This window comes from Emys orbicularis, chromosome 3 (assembly GCF_028017835.1).
Source record: "Emys orbicularis isolate rEmyOrb1 chromosome 3, rEmyOrb1.hap1, whole genome shotgun sequence".
NCBI lineage: Eukaryota > Metazoa > Chordata > Testudines > Emydidae > Emys > Emys orbicularis.
In genome coordinates this window covers 159,556,377-159,579,192 of record NC_088685.1, presented here as the reverse complement: position 1 = coordinate 159,579,192, position 22,816 = coordinate 159,556,377, and the positions used below count along the sequence as shown (strand labels likewise).

General features: G+C 42.3%; 1 protein-coding gene across 1 annotated transcript in view; it reads right to left on the bottom strand.

The window, feature by feature from the left end:
• Positions 1–22,816, bottom strand: part of DNAH14 (dynein axonemal heavy chain 14) — a 451,367-nt gene that overhangs the window by 194,109 nt on the left and 234,442 nt on the right. The window contains 4 exon segments of the mRNA XM_065401478.1: positions 969–1,198; positions 2,030–2,150; positions 8,292–8,544; positions 9,293–9,510. Coding sequence (XP_065257550.1) covers positions 969–1,198; positions 2,030–2,150; positions 8,292–8,544; positions 9,293–9,510 — 822 coding nt within the window.

Here is a 22,816-nt window from a genome sequence, read left to right as displayed (position 1 = left end):
GAATCCTGTTTGTGGTGTTTTTCCAATTTTATGCTGATGTCGTTTACCTCATGTTATTAAACATTTTCTGCTACACTCAGACTCCGTGCTTGCGAGAGGGGAAGTATTGCCTCTTAGAGGTACCCAGGGGGTGGTATGTAATTGTCCCAGGTCACTGGGTGGGGGCTCGAGCCGGTTTTGCATTGCATTATTGAAACGGAACCCCTAGATACAGAACCCGGCCCTTGTTGCTGCCAACTTAGATGGGCAGAAGGGTTACACTCACAGGGCTCAGGCCAAGGGGCTATTTAGTTATGGTGTAGACATTCGGGCTCGGGCTGGAGCCCAGGCTCTAGGACCCTGTGAGGTGGCATGGTTCCAGAGCTTGGGCTGCAGCCTGAGCCCAAATGTCTACACCACCATTAAACAGTCCCTTAGCACAATCCCAAGCCAGCTAGCACAGGCCAGCCATGGGGGTCTAATTGCAGTGTATATGTATCCTGCCACAAGTGTTTCTTTGCAGTGTAGACATACTCTAAATGAATGAGCCTTCTAAATTTAAACTGACTAGCAACTCTGGAACTACATGTATTTTCTGCTGCTTTGTGAACAATTTTTCAGCAATCAGCCAAAGTGGAAATCATGGCTGGCCTACCCTGACAACTTCACCTCTCCCAATCACAGTATTATTAATGACTCTGACTTTGTCTGACTATGATAATTACACAAATTATTTTTGGGAGAAAATCTGGGACTTTGAAAACAGAGATAATTATTCAGCTAGTTTGATCTTCTTTAGTTTTTTAGTACTAAACATTTTAGAAAGTGTACAAAACCATATATATAATATGTGGCTTTTAAGTCCAAACATGAAAATTTTTTATTTATAAGATATGGTTCTAAAAATTGAAAACCTTCAAACTAATTATAATAGAAATACCATAAAATTAATGAATGGTATGTAGTATACTACATATAGCAAAACTTACCAATAGGTGATTCTCCTTCAAATATATCACGAACAAAATTACTGAAACCACGTGTTACAGTTACAAGAGACTCATCTTTGGTATTTATGCCAATCAGAGACTCTTCCTCATAATCAGTCTCTCGTCTTAAAACTCCTCCAACTGCCCAAGTAAATGCAAAGACATACAGTTTCTCTAACAATGATGGCAATTTATCAGGATACTTTTCCAAAAACCATTTCTGATTTTCCCTGGGATCAATGAGAAAGAAGTAAGTTCAGTAATATTATAACAGGCTATTACTATTGTAGTCAACTGCTTCATTGCAAGTAATTAATTTATATGTTATAAATTGTTAATATGCACCAGTAGGTTTATAAACATAAGGACTGGTAGGGTGACATTTTCAAAAGACATGCATGGTTACTAATAGCCAAGTGGCATGCAACATATTACACACTTGTTGAGTACCAGACGGTAAATAATTCTGTAGTACTGCTGCCAAGGGTTCTCAAAAAGCCCCAGTAAGGCATGATATGTTAAAAGTATTACTCCACTTTTTCTAATACACTGTGAGGTGCTGTTTCAGTGTGAGACTGTGGTCTAACATAATTCCAAGATAGAGTAGTTTGGCTGGTGGTCATGAATGGGTTGAGGGACACAGAACACGATCACACGTGTTCACTAAATAATTATTCTGGAGGAATGCACAAGAGACCGTCCTTATTGGGGCTCAGGTATAAAGTTCAGATCGTTCTCTAAATTCTTGAATTAAAGAAAACTGTAAACAATCATCTAGTTAGTTTCATCCAACATCTCAGTTTGCGCAGCCAGGCAGATATCACTAGTATACACACACTTTGAGGTTGTAGTTTGGAAAAGATCTGACATGCAGACATTAAACAAAGTTAGGGCCAACATAGAACCTTGTGGTAGCCTGTTCTTTAAGATGCAAGGAAAACTAATGTTATTTGCCAACTCCTAATTATCCAATTTGAATTAATGCACTGTTTATCAAGGGGTTTGTCTTTTCTTGAAAGAATAATGGCTCATTGTTAACAAATCTAAATCCATTGGCTGACCTTTTCTTTTCTACTGGGGCCTTTGCAATTAGTGCTTTGGCTTCAACTGTCAGTTGAGAGCTGAGATACTGGGTCTGGGACACTTTTGAAGTACCTGCAACAGAGTCCTGACCTTCAACACCTAAAAAAAAAGTCAGAAGACATCATTTGACATATGTATGAAATAAGTTTATAAGATTACACAAACTACAGTTGTACTAATGTTAGTTTGCTAGGCAATCAACTTTGAAACTTCTCATTTGCATTACAAATTTTATGGAATGTCAAAAGGCAACTGCTTTGAAGATGTTGGATTGACATTGGAACTATGTTTTACCAAATAATTTTTTATGACTTGATCATAATTTACTCTAGAAAATAATTCAAATGACTGACTGCAGTGAAAGGTCCTTTTTTGCTTCTACCAACACAGGAATAGAAAAAAAATGTTCTACCTAATTGATGTACACATAAAACATAAACAACATTCTACACATATGAAATCTTTCAGCTTTCTGTTCTTCCTCTGTACCTATAAGTCTGGATGCACTGCTAGGTTACTAGTAACTCCTACAGAATATGGTGCCCTTTGTGGAAAGGACAGATAAGATGGAGAATCAGAAGACATGGAGAATGGGTGACAAGAAGCTCATCTACTTAACTACTTCTGCTCTTAGGAAGCACTACAACCAGTAACTGTGGAGCTGGTTGTTCCTCTGTAGGAAAGCAGGTGGTTAAGACATTGGTGGATGACTGAGCTCATAAGTCAGAATCAAGAATGCTAGGCATGAGTTATTCTGAAGATTGACAATATACTGTGCAGAGTCAGGTCATTAGGAAATCAGAGGTGGTAGTTGAACTTTATCCATTTTAATTTTAGTGGTGTTAGTTAACAAGAATAGCATTAACTATTATCAGATTTTTCTTTACCATACAATTGGTTGCATAATTGTAATTATTTTTTTCTCAGACTGATAGGAGTTCATTTGGATTAACAAGGACTGAAGACAAATAAAGTTGAATCATAGCATACATAGGTTTCTTTATGAGTAAAATTCACTTAGGAGAGTAAGGGCCAAAAATAGCCCCCAATGTAGCATAATTGCAATGGAACTACAGAGAGGACACTGGGGGACTCCGCACTCCCTGCATGCACCAAAGCACGGGGCTTTGTGCCAGCTCCACATACAGACTTGCCATGTGAGGCAAGATGGTGAATTCACTATCACTTGGAACATTTAAAATGAGAACAGATATATTTTAAATATATGCTTTATTTCAGCTTCTGGGAGAAATTCTATGACCTGTATGTGCAGGGGCTCAGGATGTATGGTCATAGGGTCTGTTCTGGCCTTGAAATCTGTAAGGTTATGAGTCAACCTGTTCATTCCCTTCTTTCATGGGCTATGGGGAGAACAGGATTGCCTGCACTGCCCTTAATGTGCTCATAATATTTGCAGTTCTGCATTAAAATAATCTGCTGAAATTCCCCCCACCCCCAGTGCACAATTGATATATTCTGTGCCCACTTTCTTCTGAGTCATCAGAGATTGGCCACAGCAGAAGACAGGGCACTGGATGAGGTGGAGCAGTGTTCTGAAATGGTACAGTTAATTCTCTTTCTAAATGCCTTTCTGGTGTGTCTTCATCAAATGCTTAGGCACATATTGATCACCAGATATGGGATTGGGAAGGAATTTTCTCCAAGGTCAGATTGGCTAGGGCCTTGAGTTTCTTCTACCTTCCTCTGTAGCACGTGGCATGGTTTGCCTGCTGGGATTATCTTGGCATATCTCACCTAATCATTTCCCTGCCACTGCAGGCACCTCAGGCATTGGTGGCACCTTGTTCTTTGACTGTGGTACACAACAGTTTATCTAGACCAAAGTAGACCAAATAGAGGGGTGTCTCAGTGAAATATGGTGGCCTGTGACATACGGAAGGTCTGACTAGATTATCTGATGATCCCTTCTGGCCTTAAACTCTATAAAACTATGAAACTATGAAATATACTAATATTATGCTCTGTATTTCCTAGGGACTATAATATCCAACGTACTGTATGTTGCACCGAACTTGTATTATTTACCAATTACATATCTGTTAGAATTTTATTAAATGATTGAAATAATATAAAAACCTAATCTCTGGTTTCCAAAAAGATAATAAAAGAACAACAAAAAAGTCTACATCATTTCAAATATAACATATGTTTTCATATATATTAATCTAAATAGAATTTTTAAAGTATTTATATTTTAACTCTTCACCCAAACCAAACTAAAAAAGAACAATGTGAAATATTTACAGCTTATTAGAAATAAGTATGGAAAGAAAATACTTTATAATAGAGGCAAGTGTAAATAGGGTCACAATTCTGTCATCTGTACTCATTCTGAATAATACTTCACTAAATAAATAGTTGCACTGATTTCTGTGTAATTATTTCAAGAATAATATACTTTTCAACATGAGCAAAGGTGGTAGAATCAGGCCTTAAGTGACAAAATTAAGGATGCTTACTTACTGTTACTACTGGAGGGTCTTTGAGATGTGTGGTCCCTATCTGTATTCCACACATGGGTTTTCATGCACACTATGCACCTGAATTCAGAGATTTTTAGTAAGCAGTGTCAGGTGGTCTGCACATGCACAGTTGTTCTCATGCTCTGAACCAGGAGTACAAAGGGCGGTGCAGACCAACACCTCTCCAGTTCCTCTTCTACTGCAAATCTAATTATGATCTGCAGCAGGGGTGACGGAAGGCGAGTAGTGGAATACAGACAGGTACCACATATCTCAAAGAACCTCCCGTAGTAACAAGTAAGTAATCTCCATTTCTTCTTCAAGTGATGGTCCCTATGTGAATTCCACATGTGGGAAATTAGTAAGCAGTGGTCAAACAGGAGGTGGATGAGAAGATGCAGATGTAATGACTGTCTGTAATATTGCTGTCCCTACAGTTATATCAGAAGTAGAAGACTCCATGTAGCGAGGCGGTGGGATACCCCACAGCCCCACAGAGGGACGAGCCTCCCCTAGCACCAACGTGGGCGGAGCCAGTGGGTCCTGCGCCCGCCCCCCAGAGGTCACGGCGCAGGACAGGAAGTAGAAAAGCCCCGCTGCAGAGCTCACTTGAAAGCGAGCCGCCGGAGAGGCCAGATGCCTGTGGCCTAGCTCCGGGTTGGGAAACGCCGGCAGGCTGCGGCCGACCCGAGGACTGGCTGGGCCAGCCAAGCCTACCCCTCGCCAGCTACCCTGAGGAGCAGCCGAGCCTACCCCTAGCCAGCTACCCGGAGGAACCGGTGGTGCTGGAAACCGCCGAGGACACCGGCCAAACCCAGATACCTTACAAGGGGGAGTCCGGAAGTAGTCCGGGGGCAGCCGACCCTGGCCTGGCCGCAGCAGGGCCAGAACCAATGTCAGTGTGTTGCGGTCAGGATCCCCACTGACACAGAAGCGAGTCTTCTGCCGCTGTTAGGGCCCCGGGCAGGGATGCAGTGGAGCAGGTGGGCCTGCGTCCCCCCTGCCACCCCACTCACGGGTGGCAGTCTCCCCCTCGCACCAGACGCTCAGAAGCCTGAGCTCCTGACTGTTTGTTTGCTGCCCCGCCCTGACCTAGGGCCTGGGCTCATACTGAACTATTGGCTCAGCCCCTGCCTAAGGGCCTGAGCTCCTGACTGTGTGTTTGCTGCCCCGCCCTGACCCAGGGCCTGGGCTTCTACTGAACTATTGGCTCAGCCCCCGCCTAAAGGCCTGAGCTCCTGACTGTGTTTGCTGCCCTGCCCTGCCCCAGGGCCTGGGCTCATATTGAACTATTGGCTCAGCCCCTGCCTAAGGGCCTGAGCTCCTGTGTATTTGCTGCCCCGCCCTGACCTAGGGTCTGGGCTTATACTGAACTATTGGCTCAGCCCCTGCCTAAGGGCCCGAGCGCCTGACTGTTTGTTTACTGGCCAGCCCTGACCCAGGGCTTGGGCCCATAGCGAGCTATTGCGAGGCGGTGGGATACCTCACAGCCACGCGGAGGGACGAGCCTCGGCCGAGCCCTTCTACACTCCACCAAAGCGTAATGTCTTGTAAAGATGTGTAAGGAGCTCCAGATAGCTGCAATACCTATTTCCAGTAAAGGCAAGTCTTGCAGAGATGCCATAGAGATTGCTTGCACTCTGGTGGAATGGCCCCTCACCCCCTCTGCGGAGGAAATAAGAGCTAATTGGTAACAAACAATGTTGCGACCCAAGATCCATTTAGAGTCTCTCTGACCTCTTGAGTTCTCTGCTATGGCAATAAAAAAGCTAGGTGTCTTTTTAGTTGCTTTTGTTCTCTGTAGATAAAAGGTTAGTGCTCATCAGATGTCTAGAGAGTGAAGCCTCCTTGCCTCATCAGAGGCACATGGTTCTGGAAAAAAATATTGGTAAATGGATGGTTTGACTCATTTGAAACTCTGAAATTATTTTAGGGATGAATTTCGGGTGTAGGTGAAGAGAGATCATCTCTTTATGAAAGGCAATCTATGGTGGATTTACCATGAGTGCTCCCAGCTTGGTCACCTTCTGGCAACTTTTATCTAGAGATGGGACATAGAGCTTGTGGCTAAAGATTCAAAAGGAGGTTTGATGAGAATCGAAAGAATGAAGTTGTGGTCCTTCACCACTGGTGGAAAGGATCTAATAAGTCCCTTCAAGAATCTAGTCATCTCAGGATGAATGAAGATAGTGTGTTCCTTGGTAGGAGAATGAAAAGCACTGATTACTGACAGATGAACCTGTGGGGAACTGACAGACACCCAATGTCTTAAAGGTGAATAGATATTTTAGAATAGCAGAGTTCTCACTGGACTCTAGAGATAATTGGTGTGGTGACCAAGAGGAGAAACACTTCCACTTGGCTGAATAGCATCTCGTGGTAGAATTCTTCCTGCTTTGGTTGAGGATGGCTTGAACCACCCTGGAACATAAGTGCTCTACCTCCGATGCCCATCCAAATGCCAGGCCTTGAGTTGTTGTGGCCCTGGGTTGGGATATATGATGGTGCCATTGTGTTGCATTAGCAGATCTGGAAATGGTTGGATGTTGATGGGCAGGCGGGTTGAAATCCTCAGGTGGTCTGAGAACCAGAACTGCCTCAGCTAGCTGGATGTGACGAGGATGACCCAAGCCCTGTCACAATGGATTTTCCAGAGGACTTGTAATACTAATGGCTTGGGAGAACAGGCATAACTGAGGTGGTCTGTCCAGAGTAACAGAAGGGAGCCCCCATTGAGAATGGAATTGTGAATCTAGCCCATTCATGGTCTGAGGAAAAATGTCTCCTGAGACCATCTGCTAGGGAGTTCTGCATATTTGGTAGGCCTACTGCTGAAACAGTTATGTGATTTCAGATACACCAGTTCCACAGGTTGACTGTCTCTATATGCAGAGGGAGATACCTTGTTCCCCTATTTGTTGACATAGAAGACAGTCATCATGTTGCCAATATTATCTGGATATGTCAGGATTGGATGAGAGGAAAGAAAGCATTGCAGGCCCAACAGACCTCTTTTAGTTCCAGCAGATTGATATGCAGGACGCTTGCCCATATGAGCTCCCTAACCTAAAATGGAGTCATCTGTGAAGCTAATCACCTTGGGTGTAGCTGTGAAGAAAGGAATTCCCATCCAAACTTTCTCTGGCTTTATCCTTGGGTAAGAGAGGCCAGAACCTTGGTCAGAATTGTTACTTTGGCACTGACGTTGTCTTTTTCTGGTGAGTAGATAGATTGAAGCCAGGTTTGTAGGCAATGGAGATGGAGCCTAGCAAATAGAGTAATGTGGATGCATGAGGCCATGTGGCCAAACATGGCAAGGCAAGTCTTGACTGTAGTCCAAGGTCTGAGGATGACCTCTTTTATTAGATCACCCAGGACACAGAATGTCTTGGTGAGGAGATAGGCTCACTCTAGAGCCATCCTGAAGGCATGTCAGAGGGCCAAAAAGCTTAAAATCTAAGGGATTTTTCTGAATGACTCATTCTGGAGGCACAAGATTCAAAAGTGGTATAAATGGTATTTTTGTGGAAAAACTGTTATTTTCAAGCAGTTTAAGAGAGTAATGCAAACAGTGGAAAGTATTTTTTAAACTCTAGACATGTAAGTGGCTGAGTCATTTTAGTTTTGCCCAGTCTTGAGGAAACAAGGGTGTGAATACAAACTAATTAGATGGGTCATTATATGCTCAACATCAAAGAATCAAACACCTATGAAAGGAAAAATGATTTTAAATTAATTTTAAAATGTATTTACTCACTGTGACAGAAGAGTCCATTTTTGCTCATTATATCAATAAAAGCACCAAGGATTCTGCAGAGATTCATTACAATTCCCATCTGCTGCACGGGAAATGGCTGCATTTTCTTGTGTTTATCTAAAAAATTTAGTCCTTTTTTTATACTTTTTTCAAATAAACTTTCAAGACACTCCGAGCCACTTTGTGTAATTATTCTGGAAGCTTTTAACAGCCATGTCTTTACATAAGGTTCCCATCCCAGATTACTTGGGTCCTGTTAATTAAATCAAATGAGTTGTATAGTCTTTACAATAGATCTTGAGAAATGTGTTTGTGCTATACAGACTATAAAGCTGGAGGCTTATCATTTTTGCACTGGCTTCAAAATGAGCAAGATGGGACACAAACAGGGAATCAGACCCCTAACTACTAATAATCACTGCATTCCCATTACTCCCCCCATCCCAGAGCAAGTGGTCAGAAAGGACAGGGAACATGCAGAGACTTGGCTCCAACCACACTACTCACTGGCTACTGTAGCTAAACTGACATTGAGGGTGCAGAGACTTGCTGCCCATACACAGCAGCAGCAAAATTACTCCCCCACTACATAGCAAAAAGGAAGCAGGGGAGGAATTTGTGATTCACAGCTGTATCCCTGAGCATAGTGCCTCCTGGTGCTACTTCTGGGGTGGTGCAATTTATGCACTGCCCTTTACTCATGGCTGTGCCTAAAGTCACAATCTAGCTCTGTGAGTGCAAAATTTGTGACTGAAATTGTGACCTCAAAAATTGAGGCTATTACTTAAAATAATACTCTACAAATATATAGCCTTCAGTGCATGTGTATTGTTCCCTCTAAAATCACTGACAGGATAATACAAAACTGGTGGTTTAACAATGTACTAAACATTAATTCGCTCAGTTTGTTATGTTGGCATTTTTGCAGATGAAGTCAAATAAATCAATAAGGCAAAAAATTCTTATTAGAAAATAATCTGTAATTTTTCTTACAGACTTACCACAAAAACCATTGCACATCGACTGACAGTAGCAGGACTGGCCTGAGAGAGACTGTCCGTTTCAAATATCATTCTGATTCCTGATGGTAAGTAGATTCTTTCACTATTCGCAAGACACAGAGTTCTGGTATCATCTAGCACAGTATTTAAGTTTTCTATCCAAACTGTGTCTACTGGTCCATCCAAGATTATCCACTGCCAATCAGTAATAGTTTTACCTACAAATAAGCATTCATTTTATAGTCGCACTATCACACATGTAAAAAGAAGCTCTTCTGTTGCATTTTCTACCTGACGAGAGTCTTCAGAAGTCATAAAAGCTTGTCTTACAACATGTGGTAGAAATGCAATACAGTTAATAGAATGGAACGTGTTACTCCAATAATTATCTGAGAGTGCTTGAGAAATAAACTCAGCTTTGCCTCATACCATTTCTGTCTGTCAGTAAAAGAAGATTATTGGATCCAAAACTTGCAAACATTTAACGTGTTTAATTAATGATTAAGTACAGAAAGATAGATTTTAAGTGATTACAAGTAATGAGGCATAAAAGTCAGAATTGATTACAAAGAAATAAAAGGTATAATACAACTAGCACCTAACTCAACAAACTAAGTGAATTCAAAGCAAAAGTTTCTCTCACCATATGCTCCAGCAATCTTACTGTCTGGAGTCCTTTCAGCCAGGATCCCTCCCCCCAGTTCAGTGTTAATTTCATTGTCCTTAAGGTATTGTTGATGCTGTGAGTAGAGATGAGGGGGGAGATAATTTGAGGCCTCTCTTCCTCATTTTTATCCTTTTCCTCTTCTTTGAGAATCATCTCCAGCTGGGGATCAGGAGACAGAAAGTCTCGAGAGATGGGAACTGCCAGCTGTAAATTTCTCACTCAGACCCTTTTTCCTGCCAAAGAATGGCCACTTAACCAGGTGATGGTCCATTTGATTTTCTTGACACCTGGTTGAGGCGTCAGTTTGCTTTTTGTCTCTGAGGAACTGGTTTGTGCCTGCTTTTCTAAACTTGGAACATGTCTCAGCCATGTCATACAATAGAATTTTATAACTTTACATACAATGTTGTCACACATATTTTACCAGGACAATAATGATCAGTACATTAGGAGTTTTCACATGACACCACAAGGCATACTTTGTACAAAATCCATAATAGTTTTGTAAAAAGGGTAAACATAAGGATACAGATTATAACAACTACTAATTGGGACAACACACAATCAAATCCCTTGTACTCAATTAGCATGAGACTAGGACCTAAAGCAGCACTAGCCTCCCCAAAGAAAGAGGAATAATTATTTTGGAAAGCTTAATTGTATAGGCATGTCTTTAGAAGATTTTACAAGTAGAGGAATAGTGCTCAGCAAACAATTGGCAGAATGATCCAACCCTAAGGAGTGGCATAAATACTAAATGCCCAAACTGCACCCATAGTTCTGAAAATTGTCATGAATATTTATGCCATATTAGATTATTCCAGAGATATATTTTAAATATTTATACCATTCCTGTTTGTCAGTCAGCTCTCTAGTAATCTCAAGAACTAATATGGGCTCTTTGAAAGAACTTTCATTGAATGGGAGATTTAAATATTTATGTGAAAGAAAAGCTATACACATACAGGGCTTTAACTATGAAGGAATTGGGGAAACCATTTTTTCTTTTTAAGCATAACTTATTTAATAATTCTTTCATGTACATATGTGGGCCCTGAGGATTCTGTTTTCCTTCCGTTCTCATTCTATTCTTTCTTTCCTGAGAGAGAAAAAATGAGAAATTACTTACTTCATCATTTTCTTTCTGTTAGCAGCTTCTCACCTCATTCATCACTAATGGGTTAATGCCTCCCACCTATGGAATTTGGAGGCAGCCCAATGGAAGCTCCTGGACTAAGCTCCACCTTACAGCTCAGAACGCTAGAAGAGTTCTTCCACAGCTGTGTATTATAGGCCCAGCAACTGATTATTAGCAGTAAGATAACAACTTGGTATAATGTATTATCCAACCTTAAGACAATTATATGTCTAAGTCTCCCTTTGGAGAAAAACTTCAATTTGTACTCCGTTCATTTACCAGACTACCAATGTGGGTTGAATAAGGAGAGAAGCTGCTAATATAATCAAAATTATCAAGTTAGAAATTTCTCATTCTGTTGCACCACTCCTCTCCTCATTCATCACTAATGGGAAATAGCAAACAGTGAATTACAGAAGTGGCAGAGTTGGAGGGATAAGCAGAGTTTTAATTATTAGGATGCCTCTTGCAGAGGAATGACAACTTAAGCCTTATCTTCACTGCTTAAAAAGATGTATATTTTATCTTTGGGTAACACACACATGAGGTATCTCACAGTAAAAACCACAGTGATGGCAAGCCACTTTAGTTTTAACTCAAGGGGAATACTGCTGACCTTGGCTAGTTGTGGTAAAATTAAAGTGCCTTCTCTTCATTGAGTTTTATCTTGGGATAGCTCATGCATGTTAAGTTACCCTGAAGTAAAAAATACACCTATTTAGCAGTGAAGACATGGCTTTACTTTGCAAATCTTCCTCAGATGAGACATACACTTTTTTCCCCAATGCTCCTGCTGGTACCATGGAACTGGCCAGGGTCAAAGACATGATACTAGACTCTAAAGACCATTACTCCAATCACACATGGCCATGTTTATGGGGCATTTTATTTACATGTTCTGATGCACCATTAAACAGCTGTCTAAGCTGAACTCAGATATACACTTTGAGATTTTGGAATTTTGTCTTCCAAGTATGCTTCTGTGAGGCTTGCATCCATAGTGAGTATGCAAGGGTCTAGAGTGAAAAGTGAGTTGGCTTTCAGCATGTTGTTCATACTTATCTGCCCACAAAGGGACATTCCAATGTAATCTGAGAATGATACCTACTTTTTCATTGTATCTGGTGCGTGATTCCATGTCTTCAGAAGGAATTTCCACAGGCAATCTAAGCCATTGGAGATAACTGGCTAAAGATGATCACTGCCAGGAAATGACAGATGCAATAAAGTTTTGGACCTTTGCAATTCATTACCAAAATGGTAAAATTATGACCAGAGCCCTGTTTTGACCCTGGATGAGCAATTATCTGCACTGAGTTCAAAAGCTCTTCTTGATTTTGAACAACTGATGAGTATGAATCCTTTCCAGCAACTGTCTAGTCATGAATGAGTCTTTTTCTCTGGACAGAGCACTGATTGGCATGTTCTCTAATTGCATAACTTGCAACTTCTGCTTTGCTGTTACTATTACCAGTCATTTCTTAAGACTCAGTGTGGAGGACGGTTCAGAAAAGTGTTGTACAGGAACTGTGAGATGTCATACACAAACTCTCTTTTTGTCTTTGTCATGCGAGGATTTTGTTGGTTTGGAGGAAAATTTATTTAGGTTACCATGGAAGCGTCTGCTCAAGATTTTCCCCTCTACTAGGGTAACAATTCTTTCTTGAATACATGGTGTTGGTAGTGACCAATGGATTATTATGCTGGCTTTGATAGTGAGGGATCAGGTCTCTCTCTGCATATCAGCTACTCATTTCTTAATGTATACTATGACAAAGTTCCTCCTCTATCTTGGTGGGTCCTGCGCTTATTGGCGGATTTTCTTGCCTCAGAGATTCACCATGTGGGTTGGGGAACAGCCCAGAGACCTTCCCCTCTGGAAGAACCCACAGTCCAGGTCAATTGGGAGGTTTGGGGGGAACCCGGGCCCGCCCTCTACTCCGGGTTCCAGCCCAGGGCCCTGTGGACTGCAGCTGACTGTAGTGCCTCCTGTAACAGCTGCATGACAGCTACAACTCCCTGGGCTACTTCCCCATGGCCTCCTCCAAACACCTTCCTTAGTCTCACCACAGGACCTTTCTCCTGGTGTCTGATAACGCTTGTGCTCCTCGGTCCTCCAGCAGCACACCCTCTCAGCTCCTTGCGCCTCTTGCTCCCAACTCCTCACACTCGCACCACAAACTGAAGTGAGCTCCTTTTTAAAGCCCAGGTGCCCTGATTAGCCTGCCTTAATTGATTCTAGCAGTTTCTTCTTAATTGGCTCCAGGTGACCTAATTAGCCTGCCTGCCTTAACTGGTTCTAGCAGGTTCCTGATTACTCTAGTGCAGCCCCTGCTCTGGTCACTCAGGGAACAGAAAACTACTCATCCAGTGACCAGTATATTTGCCCTCTACCAGACTCCTGTACCCCACTGGTCTGGGTCTGTCACAATACTCAAAAAGCTCCTGATCTGTAAGTTTGGATGCACTAGCTATATGTTTAGAATGATCAATTATTATTCCTGGGTGTAACATGGCTTCCCCATAGCCCCAAGTTAGAAGTAATTGCTCTTATCATAAATTATATCAAGGGTTTGACCAGGACAGAACCCAAGATGTCACACTCTAAGCAAGGATCATATCCCTAGATGATGAATCACTTGCTTGCTACCAAGGAGGCTTTTTTTATGAAGTATGAGAAACCTTTGGTCTAAATGGATATAGCTGACACTTTGAAATTGCTGTGCAGTGTGTTCTCACTCTTATATTCTGTGGGTCTTTTGAAAGGAAGCTACCTTCTGTAGGTCTGATTGCATTTCACCGGTGGAGCTACTGTTACACCAAACTTAAGCTCCCAAAAATGAAGGTTAGCTCTCTGTAAGTAGGAGTTCTTTCTTTGAGATGGCCTCTGCATATTCACACTCATGGGATGTGCTGACCTGGTGCAGCTCAGACAGTGGAAATCTGCTAGCAGTGCCCATTGGAGCCTTGATGTTCCCCACAGCGTTCATGAATGTTCTGAGGGCGAGGCTATAAAAGGAGCATAGCACTCTGGTCATCTCAATTCCTTCCACTATTTCCCATAAAACCCAAAATCATTAGAACTCCTGAGAAGAAGGGAAGGTGGTTGGGAGTGTGAATATGCAGAACCCATCTCAAAGAACTCTGGTTACAGGTAAATAACCTTAATTTCTTCTTTGAGTGGCCTCTGCATATTCCTACTCTTGGGATATTTTAGCAAAATGTAATCCTGTAAGCAAAATGTAATCCAAAATGTAACCCTGTAATCCAGATGGTGGGATCTGGAATCCTAATCAAATAACAAATGAAGTACTGCTTGACCAAATGTGACATCTGACCTTTATACTAATTCTAGAGAATACTATTTTGTAAAGGAGTGAATCATATTGCTGCCCTACATAGTTCTGCAAATAAGACATGTCTCTTGAAGACTATCGATGCTGCCTTAGTTCTGGTAGTGTGTACCCTAATTCCCTGAGGGAAGAGGACAGAAGTAAAGTTATATGCCTCCTTAATGAACAACCTGACACACCAAGACAAAACCTAAGGAGTCACACTGTGGACCTTTTGAGTCCCAGTACAAGCTACAAAAGGCTGTCAGAACATTTAAACTCTTTGGTCCTGTCAATGTAATAAGACAGCATCCTCTCTACATCAAATATATGTAATTTTGCCTCAGTGGCATTGGCTATGTAGCCTAGGGAAGAATACTAGTAAATTGATATACAGATTTAGGTCAAATTCTATAACTACTTTGAGTAGAAACTTTGGATGTGGACATAATACCACATTATCTTTGTGAAAAATCATAAATGGAGGGTCTGTTTTTCATAAAGATTGCAACTCACTGACTCTTCTCTTCGGGGGCATGGGTAGGGGGGAGAGAGACAGAACCCCTGATCTTGGCAGCACTTCTTGAGAGGCTTACCAGAAAAGAGAAGCAAAGGGGGTTTGAATGGGGGAACAGTTTCAAACTGGATAGCATATTTGCTTTTGATTATCTCTAAAATCCATATGTCTAATGTTATCAAGTGCCCAAAGTTAAAGAAATGAAACAGTCTCCAAAATGGAAAACAGAATGAGTTAAGGAAACTGGTTTGCAACTCTTGAGCATTCCATCAAATTTGAGGATGAGGTTTGGGATCTGCTGATGCTGAAACTGACGACTGTTTTCCCTCAGAAAAAGGATTATAAGACTTCCTTCTTTATTGGTGTTGAGGCTCTCGAGAATGGTTTTGATAATGTTGATAGCTACATCTTTGCAACAAAAAGATAGACTGAACTGCAGGAATGAACTGACTTTGAAATCTGAAAGAGGAAACCCCCATTATTCTTGTGGGAAACCAGAAAACTACCAAAGATCTAGCTGTAGGGCTAACTTTCTTCATCCTTTCCAGGACTTCATCTGTCTTGGAGCTGAATAAACCTTCCCATTTGAATGGAAAATCTTCCAATTTTGAACCCAGACAATCTCAATCAGATATACCGCCTACTTACGTTTTATGACATTTTGTCCTTCATTCAGGTGTTACCTATCTCCCTCTGATTTTCCAGAAGGCCATTAATGAAGAAAGCTAGACACAGATTGAGTTTACGATGGTGCAAACACTGGTTGTGAAAGACAGCTCAACAAAGGTAATGTAACTCAGGCCTAGAAGAAGAATCCAAAATGTCAAACACAAATGGAAACTTCCTCCATCAGAATCAATAGTATCCCTAAGGTCCTTGTTGTCTTGTTCAGCAAATCCTGGAACACAATGACATCCTCTGAAGGTAGCAGAACCAAGGTGATCCTAACATTGTCATCAGCGGAGGTTTAGCCCTCTGAGTCCAGCTCCAGTTCTTGCCCAGTTTCTACCATCATCAGTTCCTCCTCTTCAGATAGTGTGTTCTGAGAAATAAATGGCAACTTATTCTTGACAGTGAGATCCATCCTCGGATCTGAGCACCTGGGATCTGGGGCTCAAAACTCTTTCATACTGGAGATATCCTCCTAGGATATCTTGAGGGTTAGTGAATTGGCTAGGAGAAGACCAGTAAGGCGATCTCATTCACTAAGGAATCGGTCAGTCTTGCCAACAAAGAGTAGTATCCCATGGATAAAATCCCTGTTGATACTGATCTTCCTCATACCAGGTTCTAAAAGCCAGTCTCACTTTGTGATGTGGTTCCTGGTCGAAGTCAGAGGGCAGATCCAATCTCAGATCTGACAATGATGGCACCACAAACAAGAATGCAGTAGGAGCCATGTTAGAGAAGGCTGACAGAGGCTTGCTTGGTGAACTCTGTGAGGTCTTAGGTTGAGGAAGGATTGTAGAAATCCTGATGTCATGCTCCTGTAATCTTATTTAAATGGACAGCTCTCTCTGTGCTGACCCAAAACCAGTGATGCTTGTAGATCAGCTTATCTATGCAAAGAACTCAAAATCAAGGTCGGGAAGGCACTCAGATCTGACTGGTGTACCTTGGCCACAAGCCTAACAACATGGAGGGATGGACTGGATCTGACATTTGTCTCTGTAGATGAGGATCCTTTTTCCTCTCCAGTACCTCAGTCCTAATCTTGACCTTTGGACCGAGGAACTTGATCTGCGATAATGATGTCCATTGGGTCCAGAAAGTGCTTCCTAGCCCTCAATACCATTTTTTGTCCTCTCTTGGGGATCCTTGTGGGTTGCCTTCATAGCTACCAGATCACCTGATGCTGGAGTTTGAACTGACTTCTCTTATCTTTGATCCACAGCAATGCCAGAGAAAGAGGAGAGTCCCTGTGACCTATTGGATCCGTTGTGAGCTTCAGATCTGGATGATGTGGCTGCTAATGCTTCTTGCAGCAATACACTCTGCAGTCTGTTCTGCCTGTCCTTCTGGAGCATGAAGTGTGAACATGTAAGAAGAACCTTGAGGGTGAATGTCCTTCCCCGAGGCAAGCCAAAAATCTTGTATGCACATCCAATGATGGGCAGACCAAAGGACAAGGAGCACATCACTGGAAATGCAGCTTCTTCACCTTCGGATCCATCATGATGAAACAGAGGATGATGTCCACTCATCATTTATACCATAAAAACTTAACTAACCATCTAAAAATACCTCTAGACTATATAAATGTACTAAAACTATCTAAAAACAACTAAAGGGGGAGGGATAGCTCAGTGGTTTGAGCATTAGCCTGCTAAACCCAGGGTTGTGAGCTCAATCCTTGAGGGGGCCATTTAGGGATCTGGGGCAAAAAAAACCCTATCAGGGACAGTACTTGGTCCTGCTAGTAAAGGCAGGGGACTGGACTCGATGACCTTTCAAGGTCCCTTCCAGTTCTATGAGATAGGTATATCTCCATATATTATTATTAAGAACTAAAAGAGGTAAAAAGATCTGGCCAAAGCAATGAGTTCCTGAATCCATCAGCTGACCGTGGTGGGAAGGAACTGACAAGGCTGGAGCACCACACCCCTTTCAGAGCCCTTGTCCTCAGAATGTTCGCAAACACTGAGAGAACGGGTTGGATGGGAGAGGTGAGTGAGCACTGCAATAGACACTGCTAGCAAAGTTCCACAATCTGAGCTACATCCAGTTGGCAGATTCCATAAATAGGAATATGCTGAGGCCACTTGACAAAGAACTTATTAATTTTTTTTACATCATAATTTAGGTTTAATGTTTTGTTTTAATTAGAAGTCCTCATTTGCATCTTATGATGTCCTCAAAGGAGGCATCTACTGGAAACTGTATATCTAATAATGCTTGAAAAAAATAAGATATTTTATTAATATAAATAAATCCCTAGCAAGCCACTGGCCTCCTGCCCTGGAAAAGTCTTGCAGGTTTTTTTGGTTAGTTTTTGGGTATGTGTGTGTGGTTTTTGAACAGAGTGTTTAGAAGGGCAGGGTAACATACTATTCATTCTGACCTCAGGACCTGATAACCAAGGAGGGGTACTGGTACAAATACTTTGATTATGGAATTGGCTGGCTAGATGTCCTGAGGAGACTGAAAGGTTGCCTGCCTGCCTGCTCCTCCAGGCTGTTTTGCACCCAAATAAGTACTGCAGGAACAATCTAGTATCACCTGGGGCTTTACTCAATAAATCAGGACTAATTTTGAACATGGGAAGAGATTTCTTACTTCCTCCTCTGTAATCCCACAACGGTGCAGTTTTGTGGGGAGTGGAGTCTTTCTGTGCCTCTGTTTCGGTCACAGACTGCCTGAAAGTGTTTCTGATGCTTAAATGTGGAGCCAGCCTGTGGAGTGGAGGAGGGGTGAGACCACTGCCTGCCTTTCAGATTCTGAGCACCTTTCCTTGGCAGTGCAAGCACTTATGGCTGATGATTAGAAGGCACAATTCCCATTCTGCTGCTGCCTGAAATCTGAGCTCCTTTTCCTGGCAAAGTGAGAGTCCATGGGCTGAAAGCCAGACAGGCACAATTCCCATTACACTGCAGCCTGAGGGAGGGTTTCACAAGCGTGACAGGTTTCTCTGCATGTCCAGACATGCTGCAGAGTTGGGGAAGGACAGCAAGTTTGATAGAGAACACTGTGAGACCCACTGTGTAGGCAAAAAGCTCCAGCAAACAATCCCTCGAGGGGGAGGCACAAAGGAGAAGGGTTTAACTCCTGGTTATTAATTCCACTTGTTCATTAACAATACTCATTGCTGTCTTCCAAAAGCGATGCTTCCTTTTGCCTTTCGGGACTATAGTCTCTGGGGTTTGCAAAACTTACCCTTGAGCATCATAAGAAGCTCCCAATGCATAGTTGGAGGAATGGGTGCTCTGTACAAACTTTGCTTCTTTCCCCGGGGAGCTGAGGACTCACTTCAGTATCTGGGAGAAAGGGGGACTCTGCATTCTTTCACTGTTTTTTTCCCCCTCCCAGGCCTGGGTCTGTTGCAAGACTTATCTCCTGAGCTGGCCAGATAGCATCCTCCTTGTCCTTAGACTGTTCCTGAAATACTCAGAAGCTGCTGACCAGGCTTTTCTGCCTTGGAGTCCTGGCTCTTTGGAATAGGGGCGGAACCCAACATGCTGGTCTGACTCTGAGCCCTGTGCTCTGCCAGAGTGAGGGTCAGTTGGCTGTGAACAGTCAGGGTATAATTTACCCTCTGTAAAGAGTGTAAATGCTCCTCACATAGGAAACATCGCTTAAATTTAGCTCTGTGTTTGGGGGGCAATGCCGCCATGCCTGAATTGGGATAGAGGAGTCTGAAAGAAGAGGGGCTGCAACAGATGATCTGCATGACTGAAACCATGCTGTCAAATAGCTAATTCAGGAACAGGAGAAAGATTATAAATCATTACAGCAAAAAATAAATAAATAAATAAATAAAGTTAAAACAAAATGATCACAAACTGAACTGCCAACATGCTTCACTGCTGGAGGCAGAAAGAGAAGTTACTCACCAGTAACTGGAGTTCTTTGAGATGTGTCCCCCTATGGATGCTTCACTTAAGTTGCGTCTGCACCCTGTGCCTTTGATCAGAAATTTTTGGTAGCATTGTCCATTTGGCGTACGCATGTGCCCCACATATCCATATACCAAGGCTATATGGGGGCTGCGCAGGAACTGCACTCAGCTCCTACTTCACCACAAAATCCCACTAGGGAAACTCCGAAGCAAAGAGGAAGGAGGATGAGTAACAGAGCACCATAGGGACACACATCTTGAATAAATCCAGTTACTGCACAAGGTGAGTAACCTTTCCTTCTTCTTTGAGTAGGGTCCCTGTGGGTGCTCTACTTCAGGTGGCTCTCTAACAATACCCCTCTAAGGAGGCAGGAGGTTCAGAGCAGAGTCCAGTACAGAGGAGAGAATTGCATTGCCTACTGCAGCATCTGATCTTGCAGCAGTAACCAGGGCATTATGGTTAGAAAAAGTATGGACAGAGGACCAAGTTGCCACTCTGCAGAGCTCTACAATTGGAACATCTTTAAGTAAGGCTGTAAGTAAGATGTAGATTGTACTTATATAAAATGTGCTATCACTCTTGAAAGATGTAGAACATGAGTCCAGTCATAACAGATCTTAATATATCTCGAGATCCGCTTTGATAGTCTGTTTCAAAATTACTGATCCCCTGTTTCTATGTGCACTGGATAAAAAGATTCTAGAACAGGGGCTCCCAACTTTTTGCCTGCATGACCCCATTTTGAGACTTGCTGTTTCCTGTGACTTCAGACAGCAACAAAGCCACAGTGACCAAGGAAATTACACTTTAAGATGTTATTTAATGCTCTCTAATATGACACAGGGGCTTACAACACAGCTTCTCAAAGTCTGGCAGTGTGGTAGAAATTGCACATCTAATCTCTGATGTGACATCAATGATAGATCAATGCAAAGACTTGATGGACACAAGTGCACTGAATCAAGCTTCACACACATATGTGCTCGCGAATGGCAACACCAGTTACAAGACACGTGTTGAGAGTGCTGGATATTCATTCTTAACAGTGAACCAGAACTCCGGGAGAGAAAATTGGGTATATGTTACTTTCAAGAATGGAACACGGTAAATTTTGATGAGCTGTTCCTTTTGAGCTTCTGGCAAATCTATGGCATAAGGGTTACATTGAAAGGGGTTTTGCACCCAATCATACTTTGTCACGTCCAATTCGGGTAAAAAAGATGCAAACTGTTCTTCCAGCCAGCTGACATGCTCAGCCATCATCCATGTGGGAGGCTGAATAATTTCATTGTCAGCCAGGAACTTGCAAAGCTGTGGGAAGAATACAATATATTATATCGACTTCTTCAATAGATTATTCTTCCAGAAAACAATTTTCTTTATGAATCCTGTGATTCAATCACTCAGCTGAAAGATGTGGGTGTTCCTTCCTTGCAGTCCTGTATTTAATTCACTCAATTTCCCAAAGATTATTACACCAAAGATTATATTCTTTCCATTTTTGGAGGTAAGTATTGTAGATTTTCTCCTACTATTTAATAAAATGTGTTGTACTTCTGATGAGCAAGATGTCTGTAAGTCTGGAGAATCATTGAGGAACCATGCTTGGAGCATTTATCAGTTTTGATAAATGCAAAGTAATGCACACTGGAAAACATAATCCCAACTATACATATAAAATGATGGGGTCTAAATTAGCTGTTACCACTCAAGAAAGAGATCTTAGCGTCAATGTGCAGCGGCAGTAAAAAAAAGCAAACAGAATGTTGGGAATCATTAAGAAATGGATAGATAAGACAGAAAATATCATACTGCCTCTATATAAATCCATGATATGCCCACATCTTGAATATTGCATGCAGATATGGTTGCCCTATCTCAAAAAAGATATATTGGAATTGGAAAAGGTACAGAAAAGGGCAACAAAAATGTTTAGGTGTATGGAACAGCTTCCATATGAGGAGAGATTAATAAGACTGGAACTTTTCAGCTTGGAAAAGAGACGACTAAGGGGGTGTAGATGAGCGCTTCCTTGCTCGCTGTACAAATTAGCCGGAGACCTCTTATTTTGCAACCCAGTGTCCGTTTATTTCCCTGTGTTCATCCCCACCACCATCTATATACAACTCTATGTACAAGTCAATTGCAGTTAGATAGCCAGCCAGGGGACAGCTAGTGCCTGTTGCTAGCTAGGAGCAGCAGTTCCTTACTCCTCCTGTGTCTCCCCCTCCCCCCCTTCCACTTCCTTCTTGTCAGCTTTATAGGCCTTCCTCTCAGCAGTCTCACAGGTGATTGCTCTTAAGCGCCTTTAACGAGCCACACCCTGCCAGCTCCAATCAGTTCCCCTTTTTGGGAGCTACGCTAGCAGGTTCTGAGCTAACAGGGGCTGGTTCAGTGCCTCTTAGGCTAGCCCCGGTTACAGGGGGGATATGATAGACGTCTATAAAATCATGCCTGGTGTGGAGAAAGTAAATAAGAAAATGTTAGTTACTCTTTCTCATAACACAAAAACTAAGGGGGTCACCAAATGAAGTTAATAGGCAGCAGGTTTAAAACAAACAAAAGCAAGTATTTCTTCATACAATGTACAGTCAACCTGTGAAACTTTTTGCCAAAAGATGTTGTGAAGGCCAAGACTATAACAGGGTTCAAAAAAGAACTAGAAAAATTAATGGAGGATAGGGACGAACTCAAACTGGAACGGGTACAGAGAAGGGCCACTAGGATGATCCGAGGAATGGAAAACCTTTCCTATGAAAGGAGACTCGAGGAGCTCGGTTTGTTTAGCCTAACCAAAAGAAGGCTGAGGGGGGATATGATTGCTCTCTTTAAATATATCAGAGGGATAAATACCAGGGAGGGAGAGGAATTATTTCAGCTCAGTACTAATGTGGACACGAGAACGAATGGATATAAACTGGCCGTGGGGAAGTTTAGGCTTGAAATTAGACGAAGGTTTCTAACCGTCAGAGGGGTGAAATTTTGGAACAGCCTTCTGAGGGAAACGGTGGGGGCGAAAGACCTCCCTGGCTTCAAGATTAGGCTAGATAAGTTCATGGAGGGAATGGTTTGATGGGATAACGTGATTTTAGTCAATTAGGCAATAACGTGCCATCGTTGGTAAAATGAGGGTCCGGCTGGAGATTCTTGCCTGTATGCTCGGGGTTCTACTGATCGCCATATTTGGGGTCGGGAAGGAATTTTCCTCCAGGGTAGATTGGCAGAGGCCCTGGAGGTTTCTCGCCTTCCTCCGCAGCATAGGGCAGGGGTCACAAGCTGGAGGATTCTCTGCGACTTGAAGATTTTAAATCACG